This window comes from Cebus imitator, unplaced genomic scaffold (genome assembly GCF_001604975.1).
Source record: "Cebus imitator isolate Cc_AM_T3 unplaced genomic scaffold, Cebus_imitator-1.0 Scaffold8, whole genome shotgun sequence".
Lineage (NCBI taxonomy): Eukaryota > Metazoa > Chordata > Mammalia > Primates > Cebidae > Cebus > Cebus imitator.
Window position 1 is genome coordinate 6,298,992 of NW_016107323.1, and position 14,806 is coordinate 6,313,797.

Genomic DNA, 14,806 nt, shown 5'->3' on the forward strand with positions numbered 1-14,806 from the left:
CATAGCTGAAATCCAGACCACAATTAACTCTTTATTTCCTACCTTGGGATTCCTTACGTTGATACAGCAATTGTACAAAGAATATCCATCTTGAGTTTAGTTCAAATCCCATCTCAACCCCTTTGTAGCTGTGTGATTTGGGGCAAGTCACTTCACCTCTCTGTGCCTCAGTTTCCTCATAAGTAAAATGGAATGATAATAATTCTCACCACAGGGGGCAGATGGGAGGATAAGATCAGGTAACCTATAAGACAAAGCCAGACACACAGTAGGAGCTCAGACCAATTTCTTTCTTTCCACTTCATTCTCTCCTCTGCATTGTCATTTAGGAGCGGTCTGACAAATATTGTCTCAGGGTGGGGACCAGGTACCATTTCAGGGGTTCAGAGACATGACCCGCCTGACCTGGGCAGCAACTCCACCCTGATTACTACAAGGTTTCACCTGCTTTCTTGAGATGCGGTTGGTAAGAAATTGTTACATCACTGAAAGCTGTTCTTGTTCCCAATCCAACCATTACACAAAGGGGGATTAAGCATTTCATGGAGGCGTTTATTTAGCTAACACATCTTTTGTAACCACGTACAGGAAAAAGAAAATCAAATACAACTTAGCAAGCTCAGAAATTCCCAACTTGGCCAAGAGTGAGTGTAGTGTGAAATTATTTGATTAGGAATTTGGATAAAATAGTCTTTCATTTTTAGAACAAGTGTTGGCTTGGGACTTAGAGTGTGTATGTGTGTGTGGGCGCATGCACACATGTGTTTTTTAGGGATGAAACTGGAAGACCTGGATAGAGAGTTGGACTGCGGACTGAAGAGAGGCTACTTATCTTCCTTGCCCATAAGGTCACCCGAGGAGCTGTTTTCTCCACCCTGAGGGTGAAGGGATGGGAAGACATCGGGATGGTTACTGCCCTTGAGAAATGGAGCCCCTTCCAAGGAGATCACGACTGATGGGTGAAGCCACATGGTGTAAACTATCCCCACACACAGTGTGGGTTCAAGAGAAATGTATCATCCCTTGAACATGAAGCCTGTGTTTCCATGGATATGTTATTTTCATGTGATATTTGTCCATTCATCCATCTATCTAGTAAATATGTATTAATTTTTATCTACCATGTGCCCAGCATTGCAGTTCACAGATAAGAGAACCACCATCTAGAGAGGGGAAGGGCTTTCCCCCAAGATGGCCTCACTTCTTAGAGCAGGGGCTGAAATTTTGGGAAGTGAACATCCAGCACGAGGATCCTGAAGGAGGACCACTAAGCCTGGTGGCCCTGGGAGAAGGTGAGCATCCAAGAAGCCAGAAGCCTGCCTTCCATCATCTCTCTGGGCCTTAGTTTCCCAAACTGTAAAAGGAGCTTGGTGGACCTGACCTCTAGAATAAATTCCAAAAGGTGGGGGCAGGCGACTAATAATGTACAGTTCTGCCCCTTCATAAATGTGTGCCTTTGAGCAAGTCATGTCTTTTGGCCTCAGTATCCTTATCTGTAAATTGGGATAATGTCAGTACCCGTCTCATGGTTGTTACTGTAAAGAAATGGCACATCAGTAATCCTAGCACTTTGGGAGGCCGAGGCAGGCGGATCACTTAAGGTCAGGAGTTCAAGACCAGCCTGGACAACATGGTGAAACCCCGTCTCTACTAAAAATACAAAAATTAGCTAGGCGTGGTGGTGGGCATCTGTAATCCCAGCTATTCGGGAGGCTGAGGCAGAAGAATCGCTTGAACTCAGGAGGCAGAGGGTGCAGTGAGCCGAGATTGCACAACTGCACTCCAGCCCAGACTATAGAGCCAGAGTCTGTCTCAAAAAAAAAAAAAAAAAAGAAATGAGACTCTGCCCTTGCTAAGATGTTTTGCAGGTGCCTGGCACATAGTAGGTACTTAATAACTCTGTTTTAGCACCTTTCAGGGTGGACTTTCCTCCCACCTCTTAAGCTAGAGAGAAACGCAGCTAACCCACATTGAGCATGGAGCCTTTTTACCGTTGCCCAAGAGGTCAGGACCACCCCCAGTGCCCTGCCCCTGCGTCGGCAGCAGGGCTGAGAGGCTGCTGCCAATTTGCTGTCTAGGCCCCGCCACTGACTCCTGACAGCTCCCCAGGGACAGGGCAGCCGCCTCTAGCTGCTACCCCCGCCCTCCTGCACACACCATTGAAAATTAACGGCCAAATACGGCCCCAGGGGGACGGAGAGCGAGGCGGCTGCCCGAGAGGCTGGAGCAGCAGGCTGCCTGATCCTTGGAGCCCTTCTCTGGAGATGTGGGAGGGCAAATGAGAAGCCCATAAACTTCTCCTGGGCTATTATTTGGGGAGAAAAATGGGAGTGGTTGGAAGCAGGGAGTCACTATGTAATCATAAAACTCCCCTTCCACAAGAAAACACTTTCTCCCAGGCCGCTCTGAACACCCTGACCCACTGGAGTTGCAGAATCCTCCCAGCAAACCTGCACGTCGGGGTCTCTGGTGGCCCCATTTCATGATGAAGAACCTGAGGCTCAGAGAGAGGCATGGCTCAGCCAGGGTCACAAGGCAGTGAAGTGATGGAGCAGCTGATTCTGTGCCATGGCCAGTGGGACTTGGGGCCAGTGGTCACAAATGATGGTTACGAATACTCTCAAGGTACAACAAATTTGGGGCCAAGTCTCCACTGTATCCGTCACAAACTGTGGCATCTTGTTAAGCTGTTTAAACAGGCTCAGCCTTGGTTTCCTTGTTCACCAAATGGGCACAAGAGTGCTACCCTCATACGGTGGTTTGGGGGATTTGATGGGGATTTACGCCAAGACCCTGGCACAGGGCAGGCAGGCAGTAAAGGGTTAAGAAACCACTAGCAACTATTATTATTGTTGTTATTACGATGTTATTTTGTTTTCTGGATACTCTCGCTGTTGGATATAAGAAAACACAGCTGGGCACAGTGGTTCACACCTATAATCCCAGCACTTTGGGAAGAGGCTGAGGCGGGTGGATCACTTGAGGTCAGACCAGCCTGGAGTTTGAGACCAGCCTGACCAACATTGTCAAACCCTGTCTCTACTAAAAATACAAAATTAGCCAGGTGTGGTTGCTCTCACCTATAATCCCAGCTACTCAGGAGGCTGAGGCAGGAGAATCGCTTGAGCCTGGGAGGTAGAGGTTGCAGTGAACTGAGTTCATACCACTGCATTCCAGCCTGGGCGACAGAGCGAGACTCTGTCTCACCAAAAAACAAAAACAAAAACAAAAAACAAAAACAAACCCAGCCCTGAGTCCACATGAATAGGAAAGGCTTGTGCCAGACCAGGAGCCTGGCACCTCTGGATCCTGTGCTGATGGGAACAGGCCTGCCTCTCCTCCCCATTCCTCCACCCCTGACCCCTGCTAGCTGGGCAATGGACTGGCTAGGGATTGCTAGGCCCCTAAGAAGTTCTCTGCTTGCCCTGCCCTGTTTTTGGAGAGGGGCAGCTGTTCAGTGCCCCAGACAGTTTGTCAGCTGAGTGGCCCAGATGCACGGGGCCAAGACTCCGGGGCTGAGTCTGGTAGGAACCCCTCCTGGGCAGCACCTGGGCATCTGGATTCAGGGTTTCTCCCTCCCTCTAAGTTCCTCCCCACTTCCCACCGTGAAAGCCCTCCATAGACGCGTCTCTGGCAGGAAGCCGTACCCTCTAATGTAACTAAGTGGTAACAGCAGCAGCAGCAACTGCTAATTATGTGTCTCTTGCTCTACAAGTTTATTTACTTAATCTTCCCAGCAACTGCATGAGGGAAGAACCCTGATCATGCCCATTTTAAAGATGAGAAACAGAAGCCAGTCACAAGTCCTGCCTAAAGCTGGGCTTTGAACCTGCACGTGTCTGAGTCCTAGCAATTGTTCTCACTCTCTGACTCCCCTATCTCCTGCATTCTTCAGGGGTGCTTTTAGGCAACAGTAAGATTCAACGTCTTTGAGCTCTTAAAGTCAGCCTGGAGGAAGGATGAGCTTGCCCAGGCTTGCAGCTAGGAGGGCAGAGGTAGATTCACCCTGGATACATTCAGTGCCTGGTGGGTGTCAGGTACCTTCGTAGATAATATAACACATATCTCATTTAACCCTCCAGAGGTAGCTTTTAGTAACCCCATTGTACAAAACTATGGAAGTTCACAGGTGAATTTGCCCATAATTGGTGAACAGGAGAGCCAGAAATGATGACTAAATTTTCATAACAACTCCAAGCAGTAGGTGCTATTTCTATTCCCATTCTACAGATGAAGAAGCTGAGGCTCAGAGAGCTCCACACAGCCAGAGAAGTTGGGATTAGAATGGACTTGAGAGCCCAAGCTGCGAACCCTTATACCGCCACTAACTCACCTGGCAATATTTAAACCCTGTGAGTGTGGAAGCCTAGAGGCCCTTGGCTGTGTGGTCTTCGGAGAAGCCATTTCATTTTTCCAAGCCTCAGTTTCCTCACCTGTACAACGGGGCTCATCAGAGCAGCCTCCCGAGATGAGGTGAGTGATGGGGGACGGCGCACAGTAGGTGCTTGCAAACCGCCACGCACCTGGCCCCAGCTCTGCACACAGCAGGCTCTCTGCAAATATCTGTTTGAATCTGTGTCCTCATTTGGATCTCAGAAGGCAGCCTCCAGGCCCACAGCCCTCAGGAAGCAGCCTCCCTCTAATTGGGGGCTGTGGTCTGCCCCAGCAGGCACTGCTGGTGAGTTGCAGTGACCCCGGGGGGCCAGACAACCCCTGGGTAAACAGGACTGATCGGAGGTGACAGCCGGCTCTTCCCAGGCCAGCCCTGGTCCTGTCCCCATTCCATAATCTGGACTGTGCCCCCTCAACCTACAGACATGTTGCTTGCTTTGTCAGGGGAGCGCTGGAAACCACGTCAGGCCTCCCTGGCCTTAAGGGGAGAGAAGCTATGAGGGGACTCTAGGTCCTTCCTTTTCCTCCTTTTCCCTCCTCGGTACTGTGGACAAGCCCTTTCTCCTTTCTTAGTCTCAGTTTCCCCAACTATTAAAAAAAAGAGGCAATGCACAGACTGGTTTTTTCAGCTATGAGGTTTAAAAAAAAAAAAAAAAAAAAAAAAAAGAGAGAAGGGCTCTGAAGGCTTCCATGCATCCTCTCACTGGTACCTTGCTTCACCCTGTTTTGAGAAATAATTTATTTTGGCCTCAGTTTCCATCTAATTTACTCTTCAAACACAGGAGGCCTAGAAGAAACCGTAAGATCATCTAATTCAACAGGATCATTTAAACGATGAGGAAGTAAGGCCCAGGGCAAAGGATTTACTGAATGTCACACGGCCTGGCTGAGAACACAGCGGATCTGACTACTTTCTTAACAACCATGGAGGATATAAGCCAAGTCCTCCCAGAAGGTTTTTTTTTTTGGAGGGGGTGGGGGGTGGGGAAGCATTTCCTAGAGCCCCCATTAAGGCTACCGGAGGGGAAGCAGTAGCTCCTGTTTTCATCTTAACATTCACCAGGATGCCCAAACAGTATCAAGCGCCAAATGCAGAAAGGGACCTCTTTTGGAGGGGACAGGAGACAGCAGACATTTTGTGGTCCCACTGGGCCAGGCTGTGGCACAGACACCCTTAGCAAGACCAACTTTGAAATCAAGACCTTCCAGCTCTCCTGCAAAAATCACAGAATTGAACATAACAATAGTTCTTGGGGTGTTTCAGAAATCATAGACAGCATATACACACTTTCAGCAATCAAAAAATATATCGTTTGTTATTGTTGGATCCCTCACCTGTATTCCTGTGGAGAGGGGTGGTGATTTTGCCCTGAGTTTCGAATAATTCCTGACATTATAGATGAGATGTCACTTTCTATCATCTCCTTAGGAAAAGACAAGCAGAAAACAAAGCTCCCATCAGCGACGATATGGACAGGGCGGAAACCCACAGTTTTCCCACAATTCAGAAAGATGGAGCACAATCAGCTCACAGAACACTTTTTTGTTTTCTTTAAAGGAAAAAAGTTCTAGAGGATTCCTGGGCATCTCAGGTCATTTTCCCAGGGCAATTCTACAGGCTCTTAGAAGCAAATAAAGAGAATGAAATGAAATTCAAGGTTCTTTCGAATTAATGGGGGTAGGGCAGGGGAAGACTCTAGAATCCAAATGTCAAACCGTGAAAAATGTAAACTCACAAAATAGGAATCAAAAACCGATTTCCTTCCAAGCCTTATATTTTCAACCTCAGTTTGGTTATGATCACTTTGAAAATAAGGGGCAGCTGGATGTGACATGCATGTTTCTCTGGGGGAACAAATTCCCGCTTGCAAAGGGAATAATCCCCGAAAGCTCCCGCCCTGGAAATGCCTTCACAAATGCCACAAGCCCTTACTGGAAAACCAATCCAACTGCCCCCACCCCCGCAACACACAAACACTCCCTTAAAAAATAACAATCTTTGAGTTCCCTAAGTTTCTCAAACTCCAAGCCGGAACCAACATAAAAGCCCACCAAAGGCTCTCAGTTCCGCCCCTAAAGCCATCGAGGGACTCCCAGGAAGGAGGAAAAGGAAGCAGAGGGAGGCGGCCCCGCAGCCCCTGCGCCCGGGTTTCTATCCTCGAAATGCAATACCCGGCGCTGCCCGGGAGGAGGGAGCAAAGCCGACCCTGCAAGGCGGTACCTGAAGCCGATCCTCGCGGGGCCGCCGCTGCCGGCGCTCCTGGGGCGGGCAGGGGTTCCGGAGGGGGGCTCCCTCGCGCTCGCCCCTCGCGTTCCGCAATTTGGCCGCCGTCGCAGCTCGAACCGTTTTTAAATTTCCCTCTCTGGAGCTGTCCAGCTCAGAGCATGCGCAGTAGCAGTGCGGGGGGCTTTTCCCCAAGGGTCAGTTACAGGGCAGGGTCAAGGGGATTGCAGCGGGTGTTTCCCAGCAGCCGCGAGCCTTCCACGCCCCGGGGTTCTGGGTGTGTGTGTGAGGGGGATGGGCCAGAGGGGTGCAGGGGTAGGGACACCCCTCTTCAAACTTTGCCAACAGTAACAACTGCACGCCCGCGAGCATGCGTTGAGCAGTGGGAGGGTAATCTCGGCCAAGGGAACTAAATTTGCAAAAGGAGACTGCGTGCATTAAAACTTGTAATCTGTCCCTGGCCTGGGGCAAATGAGGCGGGCAGGCGGGCAGGCGGGCGGAGAGATCTGTGGCAACCCCTTTTCTCCCCCAAAGCGCGGGACCGGCCTGTAGGCAGAGACCGGGCCTCAGGTGGACGCGGATTCGGGCTACCTGTCCCTTTAAGAAAGTTGCGCCCGCGCGGGCTGGCGCGCGGCGGGAGGTGGCTGCGGCGCGGGGCACGGGGCGCCTCCACCTGCCGGCGCCGCGAGGGGGGGCCCAGGCCGAGCTTGGCTGCGAGGCGAGGAGGGCGCCGGGACTGCGCGCCGCGCCCCCCTGTCCCGCGCGGAGGGTGAGCCCGCCCGGAGCGAGCGCGGCGGGGCTCGACTGCCCCGGGAGCCGCGACGACTGAGGTGAAGTGCCTGTCGCGGTGGCGGAGGCTGCGGTGCTCGGGGTCCGGCGCCGCGAGCCCAGCGCAGCCGTTTGGGGCAGTGGCCCGCGGGTGCGCCCGCGCTCCCGCCCTTCCCCGCCGCCCGGCCCGCGCCGCCGCTGCCCCGCCCCGCCTGGCGCCTGCCGCGGGAAAGGTGGCGCGGACCTCAGGCGGCGGCGGCGGGGCCCAACGCGGGCAGAGGTCTCCTCAGTCTCCTTAGGGGGCTTGGATGAGTTTGGTCCCCTGGAAAGTTTGCATTTCCGGCGCTCTAACTCTCGAGCCTCGGTTGCAGTAATTGCTTCGGTAGCGTCGATAATAGGCGCGGCCCACCTTACTCTTTCGTTACTTATTGACGCCGCCTTCTGGGTTCTTCTTCGCATCAGTCCTTGATGACACAGCACGGTCCCCCTTTTGCATAGGGGGAACCTGGAGCCCGGAGCGGCAATGAGGGGGTCGGGGACGCACAGGCAGAAGCGCGGGCTCCGGCACCTCCGCAGCTCCCGTGCCGCACGTGGACGTCTGCGCCGCCCCCGCCGAGTGAGGTTCAGGCACCCGAAGCGCCTCGAGTTGTTTTGAGGCTGTCCTCACGTATCTACCTCGCAGTGGGGAGGGGACCAGCGTCCCCACACCTGTGTCAGTAAAGCTTTTTTTTTGACCCCGGTGTTTTAAGTTCAGGAAGAACCCAGGGCTCCCCTGGACTGGGTGTGCCTCGATTTCAAGTTCTGTTCAGGTGGGCTGTGACCTTGGCACTGGTCCATGTCCTCACGAATGGTTTTCTGGTAGCACCTGGACGTCCGTCCTCCTTTCTTCTCTACCAGGAGTAAATAGATCACCTTTCATTCTCTAGGGAGAAAAAAGATGTAGTTTACAGATGTTGGTTGAAGTCACAGTCATGAAACTTTCTCAGTTTTCATCTCCCCCTGACCTACATGTATTTAATATTCGTGTTTTGACCGGTTAGGAAAGTGGTTTACATAGTTTATGTTGCTTTGAATGTCCCGGCATGACATATAATTAATTCACCAGTCAAGTTGTAAGCATTCAAAAGCATTTGGGTTTTTTTCTGTTAATCCTTCTTGGAGTTGTAAGGAAACATGGGTGACTTGACAACCTCCTTTTGAGGTCACAGTCCTTTTCAATAAGGGATAATTTTATATCTTCAGAATGGTTTGGGAAGAAATTGTCTCTTCCGAAAGCTGGTGGATTCAGTGAAGTTTCTAAAATAAAAGGTATCCAGTCTGTGCTGTAGACTCATGAGATATGGAAAAGAAAAGTAAGAATTCTTAACTAAAAGACTGCCCCTCCTCCAAAAAAGGAGGAGGGCAGGAGAGTGAGGGTGTTTGGGGGGGTCATTTAATTAAAAAATTGCGATTTTTGAGTTCGTTGCTTCAGGACTGGTTGGTGAATTGGTGAAAACATTGCTACTAAAACACCTACTGCTACAAAACCCAGGGAACTTACCAGAAACCCTTCTTTCACTTTGTTAGATCACTATAGTTTTCCTTGTTATAAATACGTGGCATTTTTCATTTGTAACCCACCTGGATGACATCAGAACCATTAATTGCAAGTCTTAGGAACCTTTATTTTTTAACAAGTGTCTCAGGTGATTTTATGGTAGAGCAAATGACATTCATACTAGGTGATGCTTTTACTAAGCTAAAGGTGGCCAATATCCACTTTTTTTTTTTTCTCGTTTAAATTAAGAATGTGAAATTCGCCTGCTTCCATAGCTTCATTCCACATTATCCTTTGCTCCGGTGTAGGTAGAGGATCCCAGGCCTTGTATTGGTCCTCATTTTGCAAATGGACTTCAGATTCCCTATTAGCATGATTTCTTCTAGGCCCAACATAAGCCCAATTTACCAGACCTCTGGTTATTCAGGAAATCTTGCAGAAGAGAGAAAAAGCAACAGGTATGTGGCTTTTGTGCTCCTCTCCAGTTCTGTGCAGTGGAAAATGCTCTAATCTGGGTCTTGGTTGCTTAGGTTTGATGGTTAAGCAGTGAAGTCATCTGCCTGATCTGCTATCTGTATGGTCCGTTCAGAGCTAAGGTGTCCATGGCTATGTAAGAAATATTTGCTTATGATGCTGATAAGCTTATAAACCAACTCAGTTATAACAGAACACCAGCTCCTCACATGCAATGTGTAGGAACAGTGTTTATACTGAAGGATTAAGAATATTAACTCACCTGGCAAGCTGAAAGCAGGTTTTATGTGATCAAAAAGTTCAGTTTTATTAACAGGTCATGACCATTTCTTCTCTTTTCCTAAGTCCTTTTGCATTGCTTATTTGCCTAGTTTTCCAGTGGTGAAGAGGAAAAGGGAGAGAGGTCTGGAATATGTGATTTGTAGCAGTTATCAGATTTCTTTCTTTGACCCTGACCACTGGCTTGGTTTAGTGAGCTACAGGGCATATCTATGAAGCAGAAATACCAAGGTCATATTTTTTCCATGAAATATTAAACTAGAACACTCCAGGGCCACAGCACCCTGGGCTGTGTCTGGCACATAGTAGGTACTCTGGAGATTTATAGGAACTTTTTTTCCTTGCTTTGTCAATTCCTAAAAACTAGGTGATATTTTCTTATAAGAAAGTTCTCAATGGAGGCTGGGTACAGTGACTCAGGCTTGTAATTCCTGCACTTTGGGAGGCCAAGGCGGGTGGATACTTGAGCTTAGGAGTTTGAGACCAGCCTGGGCAACATGGTGAGACTTGGTCTCAAAAAAAAAAAAAAAAAAAAATAGACAAAAAATGACCCAGGCATGGTGGTGCATGCTTGTAGTCCCGGCTACTTGGGAGGCTGAGGTGGGAGGATTGCTTGAGCTCCTGGAGGTCAAGGCTGCAGTGAGCTGAGATTGCACTACTGCATTTCGGCCGGGGCAACAAAGTGAGAACCTGTCTCAAAAACAAACAAAAAAACTCATAAGTTCTCACAAGAATTTATCCAGTGTCCCCTCTCCAAAGTGCATGCCAGTAATTTCTCATTCTGATTTCCTAAGATGTACAGTTCCGTAGCACTGTGGAGCCACGATTGGCTGTCTAACAACAGCGTAGGAAGATGGGAGCACAGATGATTTTTTCCCCTTTGGGAGACCATGCGGATACACTGGTCACTCACCTCCACTGCTGTTAGCATGACTGATGTGTGTATTATCGTTCTCTTTGGGAAAGCAATTGTAAAAGAACTGCTGCTTATCATTGTTGTCATATGTCTTATTTAATTAGGGGATGCTAAACCCTTGGATGTTTCCAGGAAGGGAATACTACAATGTCTTTGCATCCTTGTGATATCCTACCACCTCAGACCAGATCTGGCTCCATCATTGTTCCGTTCCACTTCCCAGAAAGGTGGACAGCAGCGAACAGAAACAAGCCTGTTAAGGACTATGATCCACAAATGTGCACTGGGCAAGTTGCACAAGCATTTCTTTAAAAAAAAAATTGTTTTTCTTCCTTTTATAATCTCATTTAATTTTGTAGGGTTTTTTTTAGTCAATATGTCCAGATATTCCTTTATGAAAAGTGTTTTCTTTGGATTGTTTCTGTTTTCCAGATTTTTTTTTTTTTTTTGGAGACAGAGTTTCACTCTTGTTGCCCAGGCTGAAGTGAAGTGGTGAGATCTTGGGTCACGGCAACCTCTGCCTCTCAGGTTCAAGCAATTCTCCTGCCTCAGCCTCCGGAGTAGCTGGGATTACAGGTGCTTACCATTATGCCTGGCTAATTTTTGTATTTTTAGTAGAGATGGGGTTTCACCATATTGCCCAGGCTGGTCTAGAACTCCTGACTTCAAGTGATCTGCCCACCTTGGCCTCCCAAAATGCTGGGTTTACAGGCATAAGCCACCGTTCCTGGCCTTTTTTTTTTTTTTTTAAGCTTTCTAAAAAAAATCTGGGCTGTCTCTTGGCTGGTATTACTGAATAGCTACATTGTTATGCTGCTAATTTATACCAGGCTCTGAAAAATTGAGATATCTTCTGAATCATCAAGGATATAACAAATTGGCTTCATCTTAACCTTAAGCATGTTTTATTGTTGGCAAGTGAATAATCCATGTCAGGTTAACCCGGTGATTCTCCAAATGAATTAGAATATTTGCTCAAAACCACCCATTCCCTGCTGCTAGCAGACTCTTTCAAGGGGGTGGCAGCCCTCTAGGAAAAGGGCTTCCTGATGGCCCCACTGTGAGGCAGACCAGGTTCCAGTCTCAAAGCTGTCCCTTTCTCAGTCCCCCTGGCAGAGTGGTTCTGGACAGGTTATTTCCTGCACTCTCACTTCCCCATCTCTCAACAAGAAATACCACCACTCATCTTTTGGGGCTGGGAGAGGCTTAAAGACAGCACCTGATGCCAGAAGGTGCTCAACAAGCAAGGGCTGGGGCTGTGTTTCCAGGTGATTCTGTGTTTCTAAAGGCCTTCTCCTTGTTCTATAGCTAGATTAGCCCAGAAAAAGTAAAGAATAACCAAGTTGGCTGAGCTCACACCTGTAATCCTAGCACTTTGGGTGACTGAGGTAGACCGATCACTTGAGCCCAGGAATTCGAGACCAGCCTGGGCTACATGGCAAAACCCCATCTCGACAAAAAATACGATTAGCCAGGTGTGATGGTGTTCATCTATAGTTCTAGCTACTTAGGATCGCTTGAGCCCAGGAGGTGGAGGCTGCAGTGAGCCATGATCATGCCACTGCACTCCAGCCTGGGCTACAGACCAAGACCCTGTCTCAAAAATAAAAAATGTTCAGAGCCCTTGTCTTCTGCCCTGAATCCATCACCTCACCCCATCTAAGACCTTGCCTTCATTTTCCATCAGGAAATTTCATTCACCAATCGCCAATCGAGGAAAAGCTGCCTTGCCTCTGAATTCTGTAGCTGATTGAATCTGGCCACTTTGTGTATCTCTTTTAGTGTTATTTTCTCATATTGTGCAGGATTATTGCTCTAGCCCCTGGACCTGTGTTATAGGTGCATTTATGTATAATTCCGTATCTAATCTGGGTCTACATTATCAGACAGACTGGGACTGTTACTCGATTTGTATGTTTTCCTATTTTTTTTAAAATCGGGTATCATGAGCCAGGGATCTACAGGCCACATTCAGCCACAGACAGGCTTTGCTTGGCTCACAGATTTTCTTTTTAAATTTTTGAATTAGATGTCAGCATTTTAAAATTCTACATGTCAGGGTTTTTTTCTTTAAAAATGGAAAAGTTGGCCAAGCTAGGCCCACGATCCCTCTATATAGCTATTAGCTGGGACGGAGTGCACCTGCCTCCTGCTACAGGGCTGGTCCCATGATTTTCAGTATGCCCCAGACCCCACCAGTCCTCAGCACCCAATCCCAAGGCTTGGGCCTTTGCCATTTATCTTGGAACATATCTTTCTTTGGTCTTATAATACAGTGGAGACACAAGTAAAATGTTTTCTGTGCCCATGTTGCCATCAAAATCTAAGGAAAATTGTCGGTAGCTAATAAGAATAAGCTATCCTTTCAAACAACTTACTCTGCCCAACAATGTGCTAAGTTCTGTACATCTTGTTCTGACTTACCCTATGATGCTGTGAGGTAGGGGTTTGGTGCTCTTGCTGTGTTTAGACTTGATTTCAAATACGTATACTCGTCTGTGTAATATATTTTGAAATTCATGGGTAACTTTTGATTAGAGTAATATCCTTTGTGGAATAAACTAAGACAAAAATAAGAGTGTTACATGAAAATGCGTAATTTCTCTGCACGCTTCCAGCCACGTCTTTTTTATGTCCCAGACAGATTTAGGTGCATGGGAGCTTTTCCTTTGTTCACAAAAGGGCCTTTTAAAATTGTTTGTGGCCCAACAGAGAATCCAAACTTGTACTTTTCACTGCAAACACCCAGCAACCCTGAGTGGTTTTAAAGAACTGTTTAGAGAACTTTCTTTCAGTCTTCTTACTATTGTGTGTTGGGATCATGTTCCCCAGTCACAAAAAGCGGCATGCTCACTTACCAGCAGCCCATTCCCAAGGTTCTAGGTGGGGCTTTTCCCATCTCTTCCCATTTGTGTCTAAAGTGAGGTGAACGTGAAACCGTGGCATAGAAACTTGTTCCAGCGTAGCACTCCCCAGATGGTTTCCTCATCACAATCCTGGCTGTTTGTTTTAGAAATGGTAATGTTGTATCATTGTAACAAATTATACTTAAAAATCATTTAGTGTGAAATTGCAGATTAATCCCATAGGGACAGGGTATTAACAATCCCCCAGCCTTTTGGAGCATACAGATGGCGAATCTGGGATTTACAATGGGAACAATCGCTGATTACATGCATGGGTGTAACGGACAAAAAGACCTCCACAACTTGGGCCTGGAGAATACAGTGGAGGTCCTAGCGCCTGACTTGTTTGGGACCCTCAGGTTCCTAAGAATGTGTGTTTCATCACCTTTCCTATGTGAAATTCTGCAGTCTGTTCTGTGAGCTTTGAAACCTACCAAGTGCATGTGTAGAAATGTTCTTTCAGTGTGCTTAGCATTAGTGCTTAGATTCCATTTGAATTTAAGGAGCAACTGCACAGTGGAGGAGGCAGCGAGGGTTTGGTAGATGTGCTCTGCCGATAGTTCATTATCAAAACGAATACCTGCAGATTCACTAATCAGGAAGGAAGTTGTCATGCATTGCATGAGCTGGGATGTGTTGATTGCCTCAAAAATTAATCTGTCCTTGAGATGAAAAGGACTATGAAATACAGTTCTCATGATTTTGAAACTGTCATTTGCCTGAGTCACTGACTGCAAACTCCATGACATGCTTGATGTTGAGAATGAAAATGGCACACTTACACACACGATCTTGAATGCAGATCACTTTACAGTAGTGGCCAGCCAGTGTGTGCCGGAGACTGAAATAACCAAATAATTAGTCTGTTTCCATTTAAGTAATTTTTTAAAGAGACAGTATCTCACCCAATTGTTCACTGAAAATTTAAATCAGAGAATAACTATTTCAATAGTAATTTAGCTTCAAATAAGTTCTCTTCCTAATCTCTGATTTGATTTCAGATGCAAAGATGAGAAATAATTTTGTAATCAGGAGAATACATTCTCAGAGAAAAACAGAAAAGCCTGAATGCTTGAAAGAGCACGCTTCCTTGGCTTTTTTCAGGGCTTCTCCAGAAACAAACATTTATTCCAATGAACTGTTGTTTATCCTAAATATTCTTTTTCCACCCACCTTTTTGATACAGGTCTTACAGCAAAATAAAAGTACAGGCAGTGTTGAACCTGAATGTCTGTGTCTGGCTGAAGACAGAGCTTTGTTTCCTTTTAGGGATGTAGCCTCCACCTTGGTTTCACTGCTTATCCCTGAAC

General features: G+C 47.5%; 1 protein-coding gene across 1 annotated transcript in view; it reads right to left on the reverse strand.

The window, feature by feature from the left end:
- The window catches only part of FOXN4 (forkhead box N4), a 29,219-nt gene extending 23,406 nt beyond the window's left edge, over positions 1–5,813 (reverse strand). Inside the window, exon 1 of the mRNA XM_017541514.2 lies at positions 5,728–5,813. Within this exon, the coding sequence (XP_017397003.1) occupies positions 5,728–5,813 (86 nt within the window). The remainder of the gene's footprint in view (positions 1–5,727) is intronic.
- Positions 5,814–14,806: the final 8,993 nt, after the last annotated feature.